This window comes from Melospiza georgiana, chromosome Z, assembly GCF_028018845.1.
Source record: "Melospiza georgiana isolate bMelGeo1 chromosome Z, bMelGeo1.pri, whole genome shotgun sequence".
NCBI classification, from domain to species: Eukaryota; Metazoa; Chordata; class Aves; order Passeriformes; family Passerellidae; genus Melospiza; species Melospiza georgiana.
In genome coordinates, this window is record NC_080465.1 from 14,589,340 (window position 1) to 14,611,940 (window position 22,601).

Here is a 22,601-nt window from a genome sequence, read left to right on the forward strand (position 1 = left end):
ACCACTTCCCTGGGGAGCTTGTTCCAGTACCCAACCATCCTCTGGCTGAAGAACCTTTTCCTAATACCTGGCCTAAACGTCCCCTGACACAGTTTCAGGCCACTCCCTGTCACTGGCAGAGAAGAGATCAGCGCCTGCTCCTCCTCTTTCCCCTCAGGAGGAAGCTGTACCTGCAGTGACTTCTCCCGAGTCTCCTCTTCTCCAGGCTGAACAGACCACAAGAGCCCGGCTGCTCCTCACTTATATGACATGGCTTAGGAGAGCAATTCCTCCTGGGGAATTAAATATTCACATGGGAAAGTTACTAGCTTGAATGTACCTGTGTTTTACTCATGGACAGAATCAAGCAGTGGCCATGCTATTTTTAGAATTTAGCATTTTCCCTTGCCCTCTGTAGATTATGTTCCATGAAAATGGAGGAACATATGAAGGAAGAGATGAAAATCAGGGCCGGTGTTTACTGAAAATGCTCATGACATCTAGATTTCTGAGTCATGGCATGTATCAGATAACATTTGACAACTGTTTTGTGCCTTTGATTTAATGACCTCCATGGAATTGCTCATGAAAAGACTTACCCCATCTAATAAATCAATGCTGCTAACATACAAAGCAAGGAAGTCAAGGAAATCAAGAAGTGATACTCAGAAAGGGTATACAGCTTGTACAGTACGACTGTACAAGCTCAAGACAACTTGAGGAAGCAATAGGGACCATCTCAGACCTTATTTATATCTTAGGCAGTCAACCCATTCTCTCCCATCCAGAAGAATATTTACTAAGTTGGTAAGATCAAAGGTGGCAATAGAACCTAATTATGTGCCCTGTCAAACTTGCAGAAGAGCTCTCCTCAAGTTGAACCACATACTGGACAGGCTTCCATATGTCATTCAGTGATTGATGGAATCTACGCATCCATGGAAAAGGAAAGCAAATCTGAAAGATAGAGGTCTCAAAAGCTTTAGGAACTGTCTGAGGCTGCATGTGGTCAGCTCTGATTGTTTAGTCTGTAAGGCTGGCTAAACCTCTCTCTCCATGTTTGACGGAGGCAAGATAATATATTCCTGAATAATCTATAAGGAGCCAAATTCTGTTTGCTTTTAAGCTATCTGTTGCAATTCATGCCAAGTCCCAAGAGATCCTGTATCATCTACAAGAAGAATCCAAGTTTTCTCACTTAGTTGAGCAAATCTTCATGTGTTATGTAGGTGCGCTGTTGGTTTCCATCAGCACTGATCATAGCATTCAACATACGGTGACTGCAGATGCTAAAATGCAATATCTACTGAAAGAAAATTGTAGCTTTACTTCACTTCTGCTCTGTGTTATTTTGAATAATGTTGTGATCCATTCAGCTAGGCAAATCTACCTTGTGAAAGTTATGGGTCAAGAGAATTGAAGATTATAGATGTGGAGGAAGAGATAAGAAATAGACAGGATATAACATATTTTAAAGTTTGCTACCAAGTCTTTGGCATCTTGTTCAGTAAATCTGAGAAAATGCCCTTCAGGTCTTAACTTGTGAGCACTGAGAGTACTGTGGGTAGCATACTGGCATGATGGTTTCTCAAGCAGTGGTTTTTCAAGCAGTGGTTAGAGAAACTTGATGCATTTTGGGAACAAGCCCTCAGATCCAAACATTTAATAAAAGAACTGAATGAAGTGAAACTGCTACAGGAATAGAAAAAAAGTCATGCCAACCCCTCCTAACTCCAAAGTGTGCAGCTGTTTCCCTCCTCATGTCCTTCTTCGATAAGACTTTTTTGCCTGATGCAAGAGACAGCCATGTTGCAGACCAATACATCGTGTAAACTATCGGAGTCCTGTTTTTTCTCAAGTCTGAAATACACATCTGTATTTCTGCAGTGCTTAAAACCAGACAGCCATGGTGAAATGAGGAAAATGGTGCAGTTTAACTGCGTCATGAGGAGGGTGTTGTATTGTTTCAAAACTTATGGAATATGCATCAGTCTCACAGAAAGCCCTCTGGAATGAGTTTCACAATAGGATTTGGTTTCAAGAGCTGAAATTTCACGTGAAAAATGGGAGTTTGCAGACGGAAAGCTCACTGTTACTTCCTCTGTGTATCGTCAAAGCACATCCTGACATAATGAAACATTTAAGTGTTCAACTACATGTTTGGAGCCTCTGAAAAGAGACTGACATTTCCTTTGTCCACAGGTCCTGTCACGATGGATGCACGTGCTGTATATCCAAGTTGCTGTGACAGCATGAGCGCAGTGCTGAGAGGGAACTGTCATCCCCTCAAAGGTGCTCGGGGACCAGTGCAGCCTGGGTGAAGGGAGCAGGTGGAGGTGTGAGGTGGACTCAGATCTCACTCTTCAAGTACAAGGCAGGTAAGCTATTGGCTGCGATTCCTCATTGGTCACAGAGGGTAGGCATACTTTCCCAGAGACAAAGCTGGATTCCTACACATGTGGATGAGAGCTTTCGGCCCACTCACTGCTGGAGTCTGCTTTCAAGAAAAGTTGTTTTTAATTTTAAGTCTAATTTCCTAACAGCTTTCCTGACTGCACCACTTTCAGACATTAAAATATCACAAAACACTCCAAAGTACATGCCTCCAACTTACAACAGATTTAAATTTCAGTAAATGCTAAATTTAATTTTTAAAATAAAAAATCTCTTAACAGTGGAGAAAGGCTTCTTTGAGCTCTACAAATGAGAAAAAGCTCTTCAGCAGAGAGAGTTAGCATTAGGGATCTTATTTATTCACTCTTCAGAGAGTCTGGAAGCAGATCTGAAGAGAGCCAGATGAAGTCAGATAAATTTGCAGCTGTCTCAGTCATAATCCACACTGGGAAATGTAGGTTAAGCCACCACCTAAAAACTGACTGGGCTGCTGCAGCCCTGGTGTATTGAAGAATAGCTGAACATATCGGAGATAAAGGCAAAATGGTTGCACAAATTGAACAAATTTCTGCTTTAACAGGCCAAAAAAAATAAAAAGTGGAGAGGAATTGTCTTTTATATTTTTGTATGAGAATCTACCTCTTTTCTCCTATTGGAGTTTTTAGAATAAAAATGCTTTTGTGAAAAGCTGGTCTAAGATTTTGCTTGAAACATTGTGAGTTTGCTACATCCAAGGCAGAGAAACTTAACAGGGATTAAAAGCCAGTTCTTTAGACAAAGAAATAAAACAAAAAGCTTTCTAAAGACTTCATTAACTCATGGAATAACTGAGATGGGAAGAGACCTCTAGCTATGCAACCCCCTACACGAAGCAGGTCCCATTAGAACAGGTTACTGTGTGCCTTGTGCTATCAAAGTGTGAGTGTTTCCAAGACTGGAGATCCTGCAATGTCTCCAGGCCTATCTTCCAGTGAATAACCACCCTCAAGGTGAAAAACTTTTCTTAATAAGTAAACCAAAATAAACCTTTTTGCAAATCATGCCCTCTTGCCTCTTGTGCACCACACAATGACGGGGCATAAGGTCCCTCCTCCCCCTCCTCCTCTCCAGGCTGAGCCAGCCCAGTCGCCCTCTGCCACCCTCACATGGTCCATGCTCCAGCCCTGACCACTGCAAGGCCCTTCTCGGGTCACCAGGTGGAATGTGCATCTTCTTGCTTGTTCTTTATGTGGTTTCACTGTATTGTGGTTTAAAGGAGGTGACACCCTGGAAGGGGTGTGAAGAAATGAAGATCCACCTCTGGCTTCCAAGGGGACAACACTCCATGCACTGCCATGTTGTCAGTCAGCTTGGGACAGAGGAGAGCTGGCTATGCTGTGAAATGATAGGAGGCACAACTTTTATAACATGAAGTCCTCAGAAGCAAATTTCTTCGTGAAGATACTAAAAATATATTTTTTCAAAGGCTGAAAGAGTCCAAAGCCTTTCTGTGACTTTCAGAGATGCCTTCTCCAGGGCCTCAATTTCACATGACTGTTCCACTGCCTAAGCAAAACAACACTTAAAATGCTTTGGCCATGGAGAAGGCAGCACGTACAAGGATGTTCAAGCGTGTTTTTGGTTTATTAGTTCTACTACAGGCACTAGAGCACATGAATGTAAGAGGAGAAACTTGCTTTATAGTAAAGAAAGAGACCTACAGCAGTGACAAATTAATTTCCATCCTGTCATGACTCATGAGACAGTGCTACAGTAACATTAACAAAACATCAGTTAAAGTGGTAGTAATTATTTCCATTGGTAATACTGACTCTGGCTTAACAACATTTACAGGCTTTGTTACACTGTCATAAAATAAACAGTAATATAGAAACAAACCAGATTCACTGCTTTTGAAAGAATGGACTTTTTCTCTATTTCTGCCCTTGACAGAATCATGCCTTGTAAAGGAAGTCAGAGGTGGAGGCATAAAAACAGCTCATGAAAAATCCCAGTGAGGACTTGCACAAGGCTTTCAGCAGCATTATATTCAGTGTCAGAAGGCTTGTGGCCTTTGTTTGCCAGGCAGACACCACAGGTGAAGGCTACAGGAGTAGGACTCATTCAGCCCAAGTCAACTCTGCTGTTTCCTGTGCACCACTAAAACAGCAGACTGGCAGTGTCCCCACAGTCAGCGCTTTATTTCTTCTGTTAGATATGTTGAATTGTGTTATTTTTTTTCACATTTTTTTCTTGTGCTGTCAGTGTCCTGGTTCTTTGGCTGTGAGGAAAGCACTATCTGCCAGAACCCGTAGCTAGATGTCCTTGTGGCTTCGTACCAGACTATTCAGGATCATGCATTAAAAGAACCCAATGAGAACATGCCTTGACAAAAAAAAATGCTGCAGGAAAACACTTTGTCATTGAAACTTTATAATGATGAAACAAAAAACTCTAGACCAATTATCTTAATAGATTTTATTTAATCCTTTTGTTCAAAATGCGCAGTATTATCCAGTTACCAGATGCTGTTTTCTAGAGCTATGGATGGGTCTTAAAACTACATGTTCAAAATAGGGATTTAAAGCATGTAATTTCACATCACAGAACATTATTTCTCAAGGGCTGTGCTCCTCCACATGAGATAAAAATGGGGCCAAGTCTTAGTCTTCTCCATGAAATGTCACCTACCACTGCAAGCTTGACTCCATTGGAAATGGATATCTTAGTCTCTGGGAGTTTAAGAGTAAATAATATCTGAGACTTAGTCCTGTCCTTTTAGTGGAGGACATGTGCAGAGGAAGCAGATAATTCTGCATATGTCCTTAGCATAGTGGCTCAGAAGGCAACCCACACAGCAATAACTCATTTTCAATATAGCATTTTCCTTTCAAAAGGACCTTATAGCACAATTTAACTTCTTATCTGCTTTTGACTTGGTTGTTATCTCCCAAGCTCATCCTCAACCTTTCTTTAAGTCATCTCTAGTTCAGTAACTTGCACACACCCAATGTATTGCTCTTAGGAGCCTCTCTTCCCAGAAATTCAGGTGCCATGGCTCACAGAAAGGTCTTGATGAAAGAGTGAGTTCACTGGAGGTAAATAAGGTGCACAATTTCAGATATGTGCCTGAAGTGTCTCATTCTCATACTTCAACCTTTGTACTCACCACTGCCAGGGCCTGTGTTTTAAAGGAATGTTGCACTTTGTACCAAGTGAGGTTATTTTTCGGATCAGCTAATGCTTACTGCACCACTGCATCCCATTTGTCTTTCCTCAAACCTGAAAACTCCCGGCAGATATTTTAGTAGTCCAAACTCAGCTAGATTCGAACTACTTTAAATAGAACTGTAATTAAAGAAGAAGATTATCCATGCTCTATTTCTGTGATTTATCAGTACTTTTAATATAATAGAGGCCTTGTATTCCAAAAATCTCCTGGGAATTAGTCCCAGACTGCATTTTGCTTTTTAAGGCCTCACTTATTTTCCTTATTGTTTAAAGAGTTTAACTTGTCACTGCTCAATAATCCCTACTAACTGACTTTTAAAAAGTAATAGCTTTTAGATAAAATCAGGTACTTAACACAGTATTACAGAATGATTATCTGAAGATTGAATAAAAATCTAACTTAAAATCAGGAAACTTTGCTTAAATTCTCATTCAATGACTATTTTTATATGACATTTTGCAGAATCAATACTTGATGCACAGCAAAACCTACACAGAAGAGGCTTCTGCAGATGACTCCCAGTAGTAATACAAAATCTTATGAAATTAATCCATATCTCTGCAAAGAAGTGGAATACATCTTTGTAATCCACTTCTGATCAACAATTTATATGTATTATTTAAATTATTACAGGAGTTACTTTACTTGTTGAATATGCTTGTAATGCATATAAAATTCAAAATTAGGATATATCACTACAAAACACTTTCTGGCACCTTGGCAGACATTTTAGAACTCTCCTTTTTCTTGGGTGTCAGGGTTTGTTCCCTGTGTATACTCTGTGTGTGGTAATAGGGTAGCTCTGGAGAGCCTCATGCCCTGCAAGAGGCACCAGCCCTGCGTATTGGCTCCCAGGTCACCAGTTACCTACAACAGGATGAAAATTTACTAGTTCTGTTGAGTGCTGTTCTATTGTTCCACTCAGCACTGTGTCAGCCCTGTGCCCTCTGTTTCTGCTGTCTCATGGTGCTGGGTACCACTAGGGAAATGCTCCCACACCTTCAGCACAAGGGTCAGGGATTTTCTGGCTAGAATTCTTTTCCCACACTCTTGATCTAGTACTAACATGGTAACTTACAGGACAGCAGCTAATAAAGAGAGAAGCTACTATTCGGGCTGCACAGTTTCTTGGTTGCTGCTTGTGCCCAGTGATTGATGTGGACGTTTATAGATTAATACCTCCATACTATAAGTTTAAACCCACACAAGGGGTTAAAGAGCATTCCTAAAGCAGCAGACTGGAAGCAGACTCAGACTGCCTGCACAAGGATAGCAAAAATGTCACAAGTTGTATTGTAAATTATGTCCTAATAGACTTTCCTCTGACTCTTGGTTACATCCTCAGCTGAGATCCCCCAGGTTATGCTGTTTAATTGTTCTGCAAACACCACCCTCTGAACTCTTGCTGAGAAGAAATAAGCTGCTCATATTTTTAGTGGTGTTCAGAGTCGGTGCCATGGCAAATATATGATGTGCAGCCTTTCAGGGTGAAAGTCAAGGTGAGCCTGCGTCGTTGCACAATGCCATTCCTAACATTTTGGTTGCATATGCTGGTGAGATTGGGGTAACCACACCAAATCTCTTTCTCTCAAACACCACCAAGCACAGATTTATTTTTTCCATTAGCACAATCTCCTTTGTCTAAAACCTACTTTGAACCTAAGTAGTGCCTTCATCTTTCAAGGCCAAACTTGGTTTCTCCCCACATGCCTGGTCAACTCCACATCTTTCAGGTTCTATCCCCTTCTCTGTCTGCTGTGAATGGGCTTGTTTCTCACTTTCTTATTTTACTGTCGCCTCCTTTCTTGCCCCATGTAATTAGTGCTACATGAGTGACACACCCAGTTCCATCTCTGGTTACATGTCCCTCTTGCTTTCTGCCAGCGCTGATGTTGAGGCCAAGTAGTTGCAGCGTGGAGGCAAAGGAATGTGTCTCATCCCACACAGATATCAACAGGGGCTGTGCATTATCACAGACAGGTACTACAGCCTCAGAGAGAGCAGCAGAGTCATTGCCATGAAACAGCAGGTCTCCATTAGCCCCAGCTTCTCCTACCCAACTCAACATGAAGTACTGTGTGAGAGAGTCTGAATCCTCCCGTGCTAGAGGACCACATTGACAGAAATGTTCTTGGCTGGCACACAAGAAGGGTCACAGATCTTTTATCAAGCCTTGTAGGAGCTTGGACTGGGGCAAAGTGATGCCTCTGAGCTCACGCAAGGGACAAGAGAGTCTAGACATTACCGCAGTTGCTCAAATAGCAGCTGCACAGAAAGGGTTGTGTAATTTTGTGCTTCTGACAGGCAGGGAGTAGCCCGTGAGGGTTGCTTGAGCACAGAGTGCTACATTGGCAGCACCTTCACTTTTAAGGATAACAGCTGATGAGGAAGAGCCTCATCGCTTTTCTTAGCAAATGCATAGGGTGCTCTGTCTTTTGTAACAGAGCCATGGCCAGATGCAGCATCACTTGGCAAAGAAATTTGATGAAGCATTCTTGCTGGAAATGTGGATACATGTTTTCTGAAAAACATTTTAGTCACTTTGTGATGTATGGCAAGAACCAAGGTCAGGTGGATCTGAGGGGGTGAGTGAAAGGTCTGGCAGAGGATTATAATCCTGTGTTCCAGGAAAAAGCCCAATGTGTGGAGAATATGACATTTAGCATAAGTCTGTGATTCTAGAGTTGTTTCTAAATATGGAATTGTCCCCAGTCAAATATGGGAAGTGTTTCTTCCAGTGTAAAGTGCATGGTGACATCCTCAAAGCCTAGGAAACCATGCCAGATCCATTCTCAGTGTGATGGTGGAGACCCAAGGCCCCCGGGTCATCTCCCAGCATGAGGAGCTTGACAATTGGAGAGGCCAGGCATCTACAAGGACTTTTGGAAGTTTTGGAAGCTGAGAGTTTTTCTTCCTTTTGAATCAAACTTTAGGTCCTCCTATAAGTTAAGTTGTTAGCAATAAATAAGTGTATTTTAGCCAAACCTAATGCTACACATGAATGTCATCACAATGTAATATAAAGGGCACAAGTTTTAGAGGAACACAGTGCATTTATTGAAATACAATGGGAGACATTCGCCTTGAGTAAAAACCCTAAAACCTCAGAAGCTCCTTTGAAATGTTTTGCTTTGTTCTACTAGTTGTTCTACTAGTTCTTCTCCATTTGTCCCTGCAGAAGTCTGTCCCTCGGGGGCTTTTCTTTTCTCTTACTCAAAGAGACTTTTTCCATTGAATAAAACAGAGATATCATGTAATTTCTGACAGCCACTATGCAGAAACTGTGTCCTAGAAAAATTATGTCTGTGAATGACTCCACCAAAGCACACCATTCCTGTTGATGTGGGTTCTTGAACTGGCCCTGAAATCTTTTGCCAGGGTTACACAAATAAGTTTAGCTCCAGTATTGTCAACTGTTAGGATTTTATATTATCTGATGTTCTGCTAAATGCATCAGTCCCTGGGGCTGGTAGATTTTGTAAGAGTCTCTGCTTTTATTACAAAATAAAGTTCAATTTCCATTTTCCCCAGAAGAATTTAGGAATGCGACCATTAATAGTGCAGACAATGTAAGGTTACTAACCCCCACAGCCCTCATTTTTAAGGCAACTATGATTTTTTAAAGATCTGACTCATTATTTTTGAATACCTGAGGGACACTAGTGTATTTTCAAAAATACAACTATTCTTCAGATTTTCAGGTTCTTATCTTATTTCCTCAGCCTGACAGAATTGCCTAATTCGGGAATTTTTTTTCCTCTGGATGTTTTGAACATTGTATCTCTGTAATGCATTTCTGACATTCCAGAAGCAAGCCCCCAGGAGCCTCTGTCATGCATCTGTTGTTGGAGGTGCCTTGACAAGTGTGATACCACGCATTAATACATTCAAAATCATACATGTCCACAAAAAAACCCAAAAACCAAAAAACCCCAAACCCAAAAACCACAAACAAACAAAAAAACCAAAACAAAAATCCCCCACCTAAAACAGTCATTTTAGATCTGGAATGTCTCTTTTGAAATCTTTCTGTGGTGACACTTTCTTCAGGATGTAAATTTCATCAGGGAAAGCAGATATCTTTCTTTCCTTTTCCAATGTCTGAAAGCAGACAGACAACTGCTCTGAAGCACCCGCGTTCGCACCATGCCTTTGAGTGCAGCTGCCCCACATGCTTTTGCCACCTTACAGGTACAGATGTTTCCTGCTTTTTCTGGCCCTGTATCTGGGTAGATAAAGTTATGCATTACCCAGACACATGTTCTCATCCCCCTGAGGAGACTCCTGGAAGAAATGCATCTCATGCTGTCTGACCCTTGATAATGCCAGTGAGTGATGTTGCCTCTTGCATGACTGTGCAAGGCTTTTCCTTGCTCACAGAAGGCAAAGGGGAGAACTGAGGGGCAAGAAGACAATGGCTCCACTAAAGTGTAGCTGAATTTTTGTGCTATAGCTCCAGAGAAAGAGGATAGGCAACAGTGTTTTACAGGAGTTTGCTGGGATAAGCACATGGCCTGGGACAAGCATCACCAGCTGGCGTTAGTGACAACAGCTACCAGAGCTAGGGCTGTGGTTTCTGCATAAGAGCTGTAGACAGCTGCCTAATAACTGCCCAGCTCAGCTGGGTGAAGAAAGGAAAGCGATGATTGTTTGTGAAAGGCCCATCCAGAGTACTCCTGTTGGTGTGAAAAGCACACTGGCATTAATGGGGACCGCAGCTCTGGGGCTGTGCAAGATGAGGAAGGGCCAAACACCCAGATATCCCTAAGACATTGTGTTTGGTCTAGACTAAAATTCTAGGCCCTCTTAGAAAGGGGGTCCCTGACTTAGGTTGGATTCTAGCTCCATATATACCTGGAGATTGCAGTGATTGATGGTCCCAGTGCTAGAAGCTCAAGGTGCACACCATTCAGTAGCTTATGAGCTCTTTGACACAGTATTGGACTAGGTTAAAACAATTCTTAGAGATGGCTTGCATTTTGAAATGGGCCCTTACCAGAAGGTGATCAGAAGGCTGTCTACCTCGAGTGGTTCAACACCATGGATGTAGGCTGGTGGGTTGATGTTATAAAGCCATCTCATCCTAGCCTGGGTAAAAAGAAACTGCATTTTGCCTCACTTAAGAGTTACAGGAGTTCTAGAATATTCTGTTTTGGAAGGGATCCACAAGAATCATCAAGTCCAGATCTTAAATGAATGGCCTGCATGAGGGTCAAAACCACAAGCGTGGCATTATTGGCACCATGTTCTAACCAAGTGAATAATTCAGACTTTTAACAGAAACTTCATATTCAAAATGCAGAATCAGACTTCTGCCCTGATTTGGCTTCAAGTAAGAAGATAGATCCACTGAAATTTAAATTTATGTTCCACACAGTTTCTGTGTCACAAGCCTTCACAGAGACTGGATTTAAAATGTGTCTATGGGCTAAGCAACTTCTTTCTCAGCTGAAGGTAGGGTGTGGGAGAGAGTAGTTCACAGAGCAGAGCAGCTGCACAGGGAAGCTCTGATATGCAGATAAGACAAAGAGCTGAGTTGTCAGTGATACCAATCAAATATGAAGTTCTCAAGGAAAGGCAAGCTGGCATAGTTTCACTATTGCCAAGGGAATGGTAACAATTTACACCACTTGGAAATTTGTAGACATTTTGGTGAAAAATTCAAGTCCATCTTGGTTTTTCTGTCTTGCATCTTCAACTATCTTGTTAGAAATTTGGCTTCTGTTGCCAATGAAAGTGGGATTTTCCTCTCCTGCTAAGAGAGAAGTGGGTCTCTGTGCATACCTCATGGACATCCCCTCTGTCTTTAGATGGCTGGGGAAGAGTAATGAGGTTGGGATGCAATGCCTTGATGTAGGACAGAAAGGGCTGCAGGACACAGATGATTGCATCCTGTGGAGCTGTGTGGCCTGACTGAGCAGAATGGATGACTCTGCAGTTTGACAAGACTAGTCTGCAACCACACAAGGATCTTACCATGGGAAAACCCCGCCTGCTCCAGGCATGCCAGCAGGCACTGCTCAGCAGCTGCAGTGCATTAACCTGGTGTTGGGCAGGGGGAAATCCAACCTTGCTGCATGCCTGTTGCAATGGTCAGAGGAGAGTAATTTGGCCCAGAGAATTTATTATTCATCCAGATGCTCCAGAACTGCTACTTCTACTCAGAGAAAAAAGGCAGATGCTATGAAAATTTTTTCGAAGACAAAAGCTTTCCACAGAAGCACTGACTGGAAGAATTGACTGATTAGGTTGTAAGCTATTTTAGGGGCTGAAACACAGTGCTGCTTGTCAAGTATGATTTCTAAGACAGGATGAAGCCTTGGCCACTCCTGCAAAGATGCTCAGGTATCTTACTGCTCCCGAGGAACATCTACATCCCGGATCTCATGCAGGTTTCCCTAACATGACCTCTTCTCCAGTGACCCTCTGCTCACAGCAAATCTGCCACTAGTGAGGGAAGGAGGTCCAAGGTAGAGATGTGCTGAAGCAGTGACCAGAGCCCCCCTCTCCATCTGGAGCAGAATGGAGCAGAGGGAGGGAGGGAGGGAGGGAGGGAGGAGAGAAATGGCCCTCACCCAGGCTAGCGTCCCTCTCTAGCTGCCATCTGGAGACAAAATGTCAGGGCAGGTGTGTGTAGGAGAAGCCACTCGGTAGCAGTAGCTAGGGCCCTTGGCAAGGGCTCTAAGCCTACCTTTGAGTCTGAGCCTCTTGCAGAATTACCTGAAATGGCTTCTACCCTGTGTGATTTTCAAGTGAGTGTTTTGCTTAGGTTAGCCCCAAGACAATTTCAGCTTAGGTGCAAACCCTTAACCCAATCTGTATTATCTCCTGACCAGCTATGCAGCTGATACACAATTCATTATTTACTCACAATATAGTCAATGGCAGAAGCACATCCTGCACACCTGGGTTGTAGGGTTAGGCCCACAAACTGTGCCCTCACTTAAAACATATCAAGTGATAATGATGCTATATTGACAACATGCAGGGACAGGACCCTCAGGTCAAGTCCAATGAAGTTAAAGGATTAATGTGGATATGCTGGTATTTTGGATCAGGTTTTCTGTTTCCTACTTCTTTCTCAAGATTAAACAAACCTAAGGAAGATTATCAGACAGTGCTAATAAATATGGGACAGAAAGGCATAACATCTCATTCCTTGTCATAAATGCCACTTGCTGTGCAGAACCTGGTGACGGTTCATCTCTCTGTTGAGCTTTCTTCCCCAGGTTTATAGAGCATGTGCAAGTTTCCATATCTATCACTCTTTTGTAGCATCTTATGGGCTCCTGAGCACCCTCCTCTTGCCCTATGTGCTTCAAATGCTTTTTCTGCTGGGCTATTAAATCTGCATAAGCGCACAAAACCCCATTGTGGTTTTTTCAGAAAGCAGTGTTCTGGCTGCAGTCCTGCTGTGGGAGCCTATTGTCCATGGGGAACTGTCTGTTACTGAGGATGTTTCCTTGAGGCTTCTGTCTTTGGTTCTCCTCCCATTCACATAATTCCTCTCCTTCCCTCACATCATCTGGATATCACTTTTGTAGTGTTTGCTCTTAAATGCGCTGAATGTGTTGGGTGTGTCCTTGGGCTATGATCTGCCATTTGATTGAGGAGATATACTCACTTATACTGCTGTGCTAGTTATTGTGCTCCCAGATAATACACAGCAATGTTTAAATAGTGTGACTGCTGTAGCAGGTAGATATTGAGATGATCCAAAATGCCGTAGCTAAGAATGCCTCATTGAGTGAAGTTCACACTGGGACCTGATCTCTGCTGTGCAAGCCTCTGTCTGACTGGGATGTCACCAAGGATTATGGCTTCAAATGAGCAGCAGGTGAACTCTAAGTAAAAAAGATCACAGGCAACCTTCTGCTCTCAGTTACACTCCATTGACGTCAATGGGGTTGCCTGGGGTGAGCTCAGAGCAGAATTTAATTTCTCATTTTTAATATGTATAGCCAAAGCCCCCCGAGATGATTTTCAGCATATAGCACAGGGTCTAAAAACTCCTCAGCTACTCATGTTGTAAAGTTCTTCTTGCTGTCAGAGCAACAGGAAAAAGCTATCTTGTCTGGAAAAAGAGGGTGGAGCTGTTTCGCATGTTGCTGCACGCTGCCCACATTCAGTGAAAGGAAAGGGGATAGGATGCCCCTGGGACCTGTGTGCTGCACACCTCCTGCAGCCACTCATGGCAACCTGCCATCAGCTGGCAGGATGCAGCAGCTCCATTTCAAGTGTCCTGTTCCACTGGCAGACAAGCTATTGCATGAGTGCAGGTACTTCTGAAACTTGAGTGTTTCCTCAAATCACACCCCTATGTTGTAACACCTCTTGGATCCCAGCTGGCTGCAGAGAGATGCTGTGAGTTTCACAAGTGTCATGGTGATGGAAGGAAAAGATGTTTGCAGGCCTATGATTCTATGATCACTCAGGACAGTTGATTTCCACACTGTGTACAGGACCACAATCTTTCACTTGAAGCTGGCCGTGCTAGAGGCTGCATGCTTGAAACCAAGCTGGTTGTTTGCTTTGGGCATGCCTATAAACTGCTTGCCTTTTGCTCCTCTATAATCTAAAACAGCAATCAAGAACAGCAAATAATGACAGACAAAATCTGAAAATTGAAAATTTATTGATCTGACGTATGAGATATATACATTTATTTAATTGTTCTTTTCTTTGGCTTTAACTTTAATTCTTTTAAAGAGATGTTAACAATAATTAAAATAATACAGGAGTTCTGATATGAAACAGATTTTATTTTGTAGTGACTATATTTTTGCAGTAACTGCTAATATTACTGTCAGATCAAGCTAAGGTTATATTTATTTCTTGGTTAGAGTGATATGCTACAAGGTGCAGTATTCTGGGATCAAAATCAATGGGATATATTAAGTCCCTAATGTATTCCTGTTGTGAAACACATCCTTATTTCTGCAAAAAGGGATCACTTAGGTAGATGGTCTCCTGCATATGGCTGTTGTGGCCTGGAGATCCACACTGGGTCCCTCCTTTCCCAGTTTCCTGAGCAGGGGCCAGTAAGAGTTCTGCTATAACATTGTCTAAATGCAGGTCTTGTTTCCCACTTGCTAGGCTGTGACACCATGGGATGGAGAGCAGGTTTTGTGTGTCAACAGCCATCCTGGTCACCAGACTGTACTCTTCCAATGGCAAGCACAGGTTGACAGACTGAAACCAGAAGCTGAGGAGCAAGGATCATACATTTTTTGTGGCAACTCTCTTTGGGAAACACGGCATCTCTGTCCCACTCCAGCTCAGCACCATGACAGCATTATCCTCTGAGAGGAGAGGGTTATCAAGGGTGGGGTCTTTCCCTGCGCTATGGTGTGGGGCTGGATAACATTGATAACAACCGAAATAGGAGGCAGATCTCCCAGCAGAGGAATGAGTTTTATATATTACGAAATAAAGGCATTCAGCTCATCCTCTGTGTTATATATAGTATGCACAGCTAGCTAGGTGCATGGCAAGGGTTATTTCTCTTTCTTTACATTGTTTACATTATTTCACCACACTAATTACATCTCATAACCCTGCATAATTTTGCCCTACCACAAAACATAGTATGGCATCTTAGATTGTCCTCAGTCAGTACTGTCAGATCTTGTGAGCTGAAAAATTATAGAGAAGTTAATAGCAAGATGATAGCAAGAAATGAATGCAAATTTTAGTTTTCCCCATTGCCACAAAATCTCAAGAGAATAAAAGAGGATTATTTCAGATTGAAACACCAGAGCTTAGTAAGTGTTGAAATATTAGTAGGAGACCAGAGATTGGTCCAGATGGCTGACGGTAGAGGTCAAGCCAAGTGTGTCTGAAACCCTCAAATTTAAACACTAAGTGGGGCTTTGGGAAGGGTCTGTGTTTCTTAAAGGACTTTAGAGAAAAGCCATTATTTCATCTTGACATTTAAAAAATAAAAACACTAAACAAGGTAGTGTCAAGTGCAGGGTAAAGAACGGCAGCAGCACAGCTCACTCCTTTACATATCACACTGTATTTGCTGTTCTGACACAAGCAACAGTACCTTACTGGCTGCATGTGCGTGGGAGGCTGGGTTGAATCCCTTGGAGCTGGTGGCTACATGAGCTGCTTCAACTCAGGATTACTGTAAAGAAGCAACTTGCACTGTGTAGAAAGAGAACAAAAATGATGTTTATCTCCTCCCCTAATGCTGGCATGCCTTGTCAAAGATGCTTCTTCCATGTCAGACACCCAGGAGCTGGTGCTGCCGGTAGGCACTGCAGGCAAAGTGAACTGGGAGGAATGGGAGGAGTGGTGTGACCATAACTCTACGACAATGTGACCATGATTCATTTCTGCACAGACAGGCACATGTGCATCCCCAAAAGGGGTTTCACTGCCAAATGTTTTGTGAGGATGCCACTATCTAAGAGGCCAGCATCTTTGAGGCAGGAAGCAACAAGTGTGCATCAGGCACCAAGTTAGTGCATGCAGGGACATGTGCATGCAATCCATCTGAAGGGAAGGCCACACAGTACATCCTTTCATCTCTCTGCTGGCTGGAAGAGGCTTGGAGCCATGACTTGGCAGCTTGGGCTTTGAAAACCACTAGACTTCTGTGTCTGTACATATCTGCTATCTTGGCTGGTTAGGGCATGCTCATTTTCTGGCTTACCTTCAGCAATACACAAACAATCCAGGATATTCTTTGAAAGTATTGATGATCACTTTCTCATACAAGAGGTGGAGAGGCCAATGACAAAGGACGTGGTGTTGCACCTCACACCAACCACAAATATTTGAAAGGTTGTTGTGGTGCCCGAGAGCTGGAAGAAAGCAAACATCACCCAGTTAAAGGGCAAGAAGGAGGATCCAGGGATCTGCAGGCCAATCAGCCTCACCTCAAACTGAGGTCAGGCCAGTCAATCACTCCTCAGGCTGGTTTAGTGCTGACTTGCACTATTTCATTGTGAATCACCAGATGCTTGGGTGATTAGGAACACTGCCAAAGCAATTTCATTAAGTCTCTCTGTAGGATGATTTTGTTCTTTGTCTGGACAGTTTCTGTTGGAAATACCTGTCCTAGCCTGTCTACTTGGATGAATGTCTAGGACTACCTGGGGAGAAGATATCCAAGAGAGTGATGTGGGAGAAAAGGCAGTTTTCAAATAATTCAGTGGTCAAATTATGTCACATTAGCATGCAAACTGTCACCCTCCAGCAGAATACTTGGGAGAAGGAGGGAAGTGTACAGAGGCGTACAAAAAAAAGATCCAGCATGGTTCTCTCCAGCAAACAATTTCCACTTATCATAGCGGTGCAATGTCAAGCAATTCATTGACTGCAAGTTAATTACCTCTTCTACCAACTCTAACAAGTTACTACTTTCTTTGTATTTACGCATTTATTTCAAAATACAGTATTTGTCACTTCACAAACAGTTTAAAGTGGGAAAAAATGGTAGCTAGGTGAATGAACACACCTTGTCTTGTGTACTGAACTTCATGAACTGACGTTTTTGGAGTGTTTGAAGTGCAGAGAGATAAGCAGAAATCTATGGGATCAAAGCTTCTCCCACAATGTCTGAAAGCTGGGGATTGGACTTCTCATTATTGAGTAGGCTGCTGGGACCTCATCTCAGCAGAAGCATGACTTGGGGCATGACTATAAGAAACAACAGATGTAAAAAAAATTATCTGTAAACTGCATGCATGTCAGCTTTGTTAGGAAAAACCCTAATCACAACAGCCAATAAGTAACAAAATCATAACCCCATAAGTAAAAATTAAAGACGTATTTTACTTTTATAAGGTAAGCTTGGAAAATACTTGGAATCAAAGAAGGTTTGGTGTCACCAACATTTGATTTTCACTGATTTCAGTGTGAAATCATAGAAACATCTTTCCATGATAGGCACAGATGACCATGAGCCTCCCATATACATTGTATGTTAGTTGTGTGGCAAGTGTAGCTGGAGCTTGTGTACCTTTGCCCATGTATTCTCTCTACTCTCATGTACAAGTAAATTTACATCCTTTCTGTTTAGAGTAGTGGAGCTCATTATGATCCTTAGTAAAAATACATGAAGTAGAGGAAATGAGAGATTAAGAGTACTTTGGTAATCCCCAAAATGCAAAGGCATTGTTAGCATTTACAGCCATTGTTGGCAGTGGCATTTCTAAATGCTGCAATTGGCAAATAAAAGGGAAATAATAGTTTCTGCCCTCATATGGATGGTGCAGTTTCAAAGCCCTTATTACACATTCCAAACAGGAATCCAGCAATGCAAAGGTCTTTTGCCAAGTCCCTTCATGAGCAGAATTTTACCCTAAAAATCCAAGTTGCATTTCTATGGAGCATTTTAATTGGATATGTCTGGACTTAAACTAAAGAAGTACCTGTAACTTCAGCCATGAATGAGTATTTCTCTGTTCTTTGGTAGGATTCTTGTTCCATCACTGTCTACTTGTTTTGCTTTTTTGTCATTGCTAGCTCCAGAATTTTTGGAATACCTTTAACATCTCTGAGAGTGTTTCTGCCTTTATTCATCTTCAGAGGAATGCTTGTCTAGAGATCCTTGTTCTTAATCAACGATGGCAAGTGCACAAAGTAACATTGCTATTATAAAGCCATGGCAAACCGCATGGATTCACACATTCCCAGCACTGGTCAGTTTTACTCCATTTGCTCCTCAGAAGAAGCATTGCTGGGCCATGTACGTTCATTGCAGAAATGACTGTTTAGAAGTGGTTTAAGTCAAGAGTTTCAGTAAATAAAGGAAATTCCAGAGATCTCAAAGTACCTTTTACTGTGATGTGTTATGACTGCACATTTGCTTTCCTCAAACAATGTAGTTTAGTGCAAAGTTCTTGTCCACTTGGCTGATAAAATGACAAAAAGTATGCGGAGTCATGTTCCAAGAGGATCACGATCAATTAGATTCTTCCCAGACTAATTATTCATCTTTTTCCCTGCTCATGCAGATACTGCCCCTGCATCAGCCTTTCCACAGCGGTAAGCCTCTTTGCTCTTCATATAAATATTTGTGTTGGAAAAACAGGCAGTACAAATGACTTAACATTTTTGGAAAATATAGTGTAGGCCTTTGTGGTAGGATGGGGCAAGAAAAAATGAGTCAGAACATCTTGATTCTGATGTTTCTTCAAGTCTTCCTAGAAAATGAGTGTTTGTCTGTCTTTCATCTTAGGCAGGGACCTGGTGGTTAACAAGTTATTTCTGGAGATTAAACCCCACTGTCATATTTCCCTACAGAAAAGCACTTTTAGTCACCAATGCCAACCTCTTCTCCTCCAGCAAATGCATCTGTTAAGAAAAGAAATACTATCAGCAGGGCAACAGGTGGCATATTGCAGCCAATCTTGAAAGGTTATAATAAGAGGGAGTGTGAGCAAGAGGAGAAAAACTGGAAAAGAGGGTGACTAAGATGAAGGAAAAGGCAGTGGCAAGCATTTTTTCCTGATATTGCACTTAGAGTGTTCTGGAATTAAAATCTGATGACTTTGCAACACTGGGCTAGGGTACTGCCCTGGAAATGCATTGCCCATTGTACTGTTCTCTGTTTGCTTAGAAGGAATTCAGAAGGGATTTGCTTTCTCTTGTTTCATGAGCCCCACGCTTTCACACTGACCAAAGTGGATACACACCAGCTGGCCACGTCCATCACCACCACTGGGTGGGAGAATTCCTGATTATACTTAGATCCCTCAGACCCCACTCTGTCACTTGCTGAGAAGCTCTGCTTGAACGCTGCTTCCGAAATGCAGCCGGCTGGGAAGTCTGCACGCCTTGCCTGAAGGAGCTGGATGCCTTCTGGATCAAACATGAATGACCTGCTGAAGGTGCCGCTGGTGCACGTCCTCACCCTGGCAGCCCTCAGCTTGGCTGAGACACTTCTGAAAGGTTTGCTTTTTCCCTGCTCTTCTTCTGCTGTTCGCTAAAGGCGGTTTTGCAAAGGGGAAGGTGTCTCTGCTAGCAGTGGGGAGGGTGGTGCTGTAGCGTTCCCAAAAAAGACAAAAATGGTCTGCTTTCAATGGTCACTGCTCTGCTTGGATAGCAGAGAAAATATTCTCATATTTGTGTTTGGAATTGAATTCTTTGTCTGTGAAGAGCACATGGTCCATTGTAATAGGCAGGGGAGATCTTTGGGTTCAGCTTGGGTGGGATGTAAATTTCTCCTGTGAAAGGAAGCTCAGAAGTGTTAATGGCTGGTAGCACCAGTTGCTGCAGAGCACAAGTTCTGTTGTGTTCAGCACATCTGTGTAGGTTTTTTAGTACATAAAGCTTCAAAGTAAATAAATATCTGTGATATCTTTACAAAAAATACATATATATGTACAAATATACACTGTTTGTTATAGCATATGACACAGAAGTTATCATACCTTCTTCCTATCTTGTGCGCACACATGCATATGGGCATATGCTCACATACTTTTAACTAACAAAAGAATTGGTAAAAAAATGTGTTTAGAAAAGTCTTTGAGGTAAAAACACAACTGTGATGCCATTCTGGATGTCCTGTTTGGTAAAGCTGTGGGCAAAAATTTTTTCTGAATGGTGATTCAGATTTACAATTCAAAACTTTTGAAATTCAACGCTTACTAGAGACTTTGCAGCTTCAGAAAAACAAAATGAAATCTTAAAGGGAATGCCAGTATTCACATGTTAGGCCAACATTGCTGCTATTGCAGGCCTATGCTTTTACAATTGTTAGTCAGGTTATTCTCAAAATGAAATAATGTCTTCTTTACAAAATGTCTTCTTTACAAAAATGTCTTCTTTACAAAAATGTTTTGAAACAAAAATATTGGTATATTTTTAAGGCACTGAAGATTTTTTTCTGGTGTCGCAGTGTAATGAAGAGATACATTGCCTTTTCTAGGACATCACAGCTGAGCTGTTTTTTACCACATGAACTGCAGTTTCTTCAGGTGTCTGCAGTGTTGGAGAGGGACTGGTTCTGTTTTCCGTATTGTTTTGTTTGCCTGGTTCTGGTTTCAAAAGTATGAATCCGAATCCAAATCCAAAGCCAACACATTTGGAAGCTTCTGGTGGGCTGGGGACAGAAGGGTATTTGGCTTTCTCATGGTCCCGTGACCAGCCTTGGGTCATTTTTCTATCTCGGGAAACTACAGCTGACATCCAGAAAAATGGCACCTCTGTGGCTTTACACATATATAGATTAATTTATTTTCAATTTATTTAAAGCCACAAGGATACCTTAAAAATATGAGAAACGCCTAGTATATGCATATGGAAAGGCCTGGCTCCTTTTCTATGTGATGGTAGTTATGTCTGTACATTGTTCAAATATTATTTTCCGATGTTAAAATATGGTAATGCACACATCATGAGTTAAGAGTGCTTTCTGAAGAAAACACGGACTAACAACAGCATCCAAGCTGTTTGAATGGCTTTTAGATGTAAGTCCCTTCTCAGCCATTTCGGAACTCTGTGGCCGCCTCACAAAATGACGGCAAGTCCCACTGCTCACTGTCCTTGCTTGGGTTAAATATCACAAAGGTGAAAAGAGCATAAAAGAAAGTTATACATCCCTGTTGCTCTCCTGGTTGCTCGCTGAGGATGCAGAATTGGGAAGGCAGTTTTAAAATGATTTGTTTTTCTGTTACTGTAGTGCTGTCAGTTTGGATACTATTTTCTTAGAAGCATGTGGCTTCATTCTGCCCAAAAATCTGTATGCTGGCTTTCAAAAGGGACCAAGTCAGACCATGTCTATGCAATATTCTGTCATCTATTGAATAAAAGACACACTTGAAAGTATGTAACTGTTTCTAGAGAATTTATTTAAAATAGAAACCTGACAGGAAATTATTTATTTAATATAGAAACCTGTTCTTTGTTTCCCAAAGAACAAAATACTGTCATTATGCATACCAGCTCTTGGCACAAATGTACCTTTATTATTTGTGGGAGTGGCTTTGTTTACCGTTACAACAGTTATAAAACTGGTTGCTTTGAATTATTATTACTGTAAAAATTTACATTTCTCAGGGTTAGAAAAGGATCCATCCAGAGATTGAGTAATGTGGACAACAGCAACAAAACTGTACTATATAAAATCAGATTGCAAAACTCTGGGGTTAATGCTATTAAACCCCAATAAACTTTTCCACAAAATAGCAACGTTTCATTTAAAGCAGAGAGGATGACCATTTGTGGGGGTTATTCTCCTGAGATGTCCTTCAGTAGCAGGAAAATGAAGACTTTATAGAAGTCTTCCATTTGGTTTCATTGGTATGGGATTCATCTGGGAAACAATAGAGATGATTCTATCTGTTTAATATGACCCAAAATGACCTAATAAAGTGATGCATGATACAATTTGAAGCAGTGATCCTAAACAATGAACTCGTCACAGACTTGTTCTAATTGAAGTTTCATCCATATGACCTTTAGAGGTATCTTAGATGTTGTTTAGAGATTTACATAAGTATAGTCATTATTGTTAATCAATGATACGATCCAAAGTCATACAGTCTAGAAATATTATTGAGGCAGATTCATTCTAATCAAGTGTCAAAAGTGTTTAGAGTTTTACATAAACCTGATAGTGGAAGCTGATCCTTTCTTCCTCTAGCTTCATTCCGGCAGAACTCCAAAGACATTCTAATTTTGACTTCCATGTAAATTGAAAAAGGATTAAGATATTGACTTTCTATTATTCTCAGTCTCCTTGATCTGAATGTCTTCTCTTTTGCCCATTCCTTAGGGAGGGAAGGGTAAAATGGATATAGTTTATTTTTTGCCTGAATTTGAATCTTTTTGTGCTATGGAGGGCCAGTAGATACACAGCAGTTGAGATTCTTTGTGAACAAATAATGGGCCAGAAGCTGCTGTGCTCAGTGAGGAACAGGAAGACTCCTGAATCCATGATGTATTTTCAAGGTAGTGTTTCAGGAATATAGTAAAGACTAGTTTATCTCAGCACAGTTGTCAGTGAAAACCAGTCCAACCAATATGGATGTGTGTCTCTTGCAGCCATTGGTCT

General features: G+C 41.7%; 1 protein-coding gene across 3 annotated transcripts in view; it reads left to right on the forward strand.

The window, feature by feature from the left end:
* The first annotated feature begins 19,413 nt into the window (after positions 1 to 19,413).
* Positions 19,414 to 22,601, forward strand: part of MUSK (muscle associated receptor tyrosine kinase) — a 55,062-nt gene continuing 51,874 nt past the window's right edge. For all 3 annotated transcript variants that reach the window (XM_058044178.1, XM_058044176.1, XM_058044177.1), the window contains exon 1: positions 19,414 to 19,492. In XM_058044178.1, coding sequence (XP_057900161.1) covers positions 19,414 to 19,492 — 79 coding nt within the window. The remainder of the gene's footprint in view (positions 19,493 to 22,601) is intronic.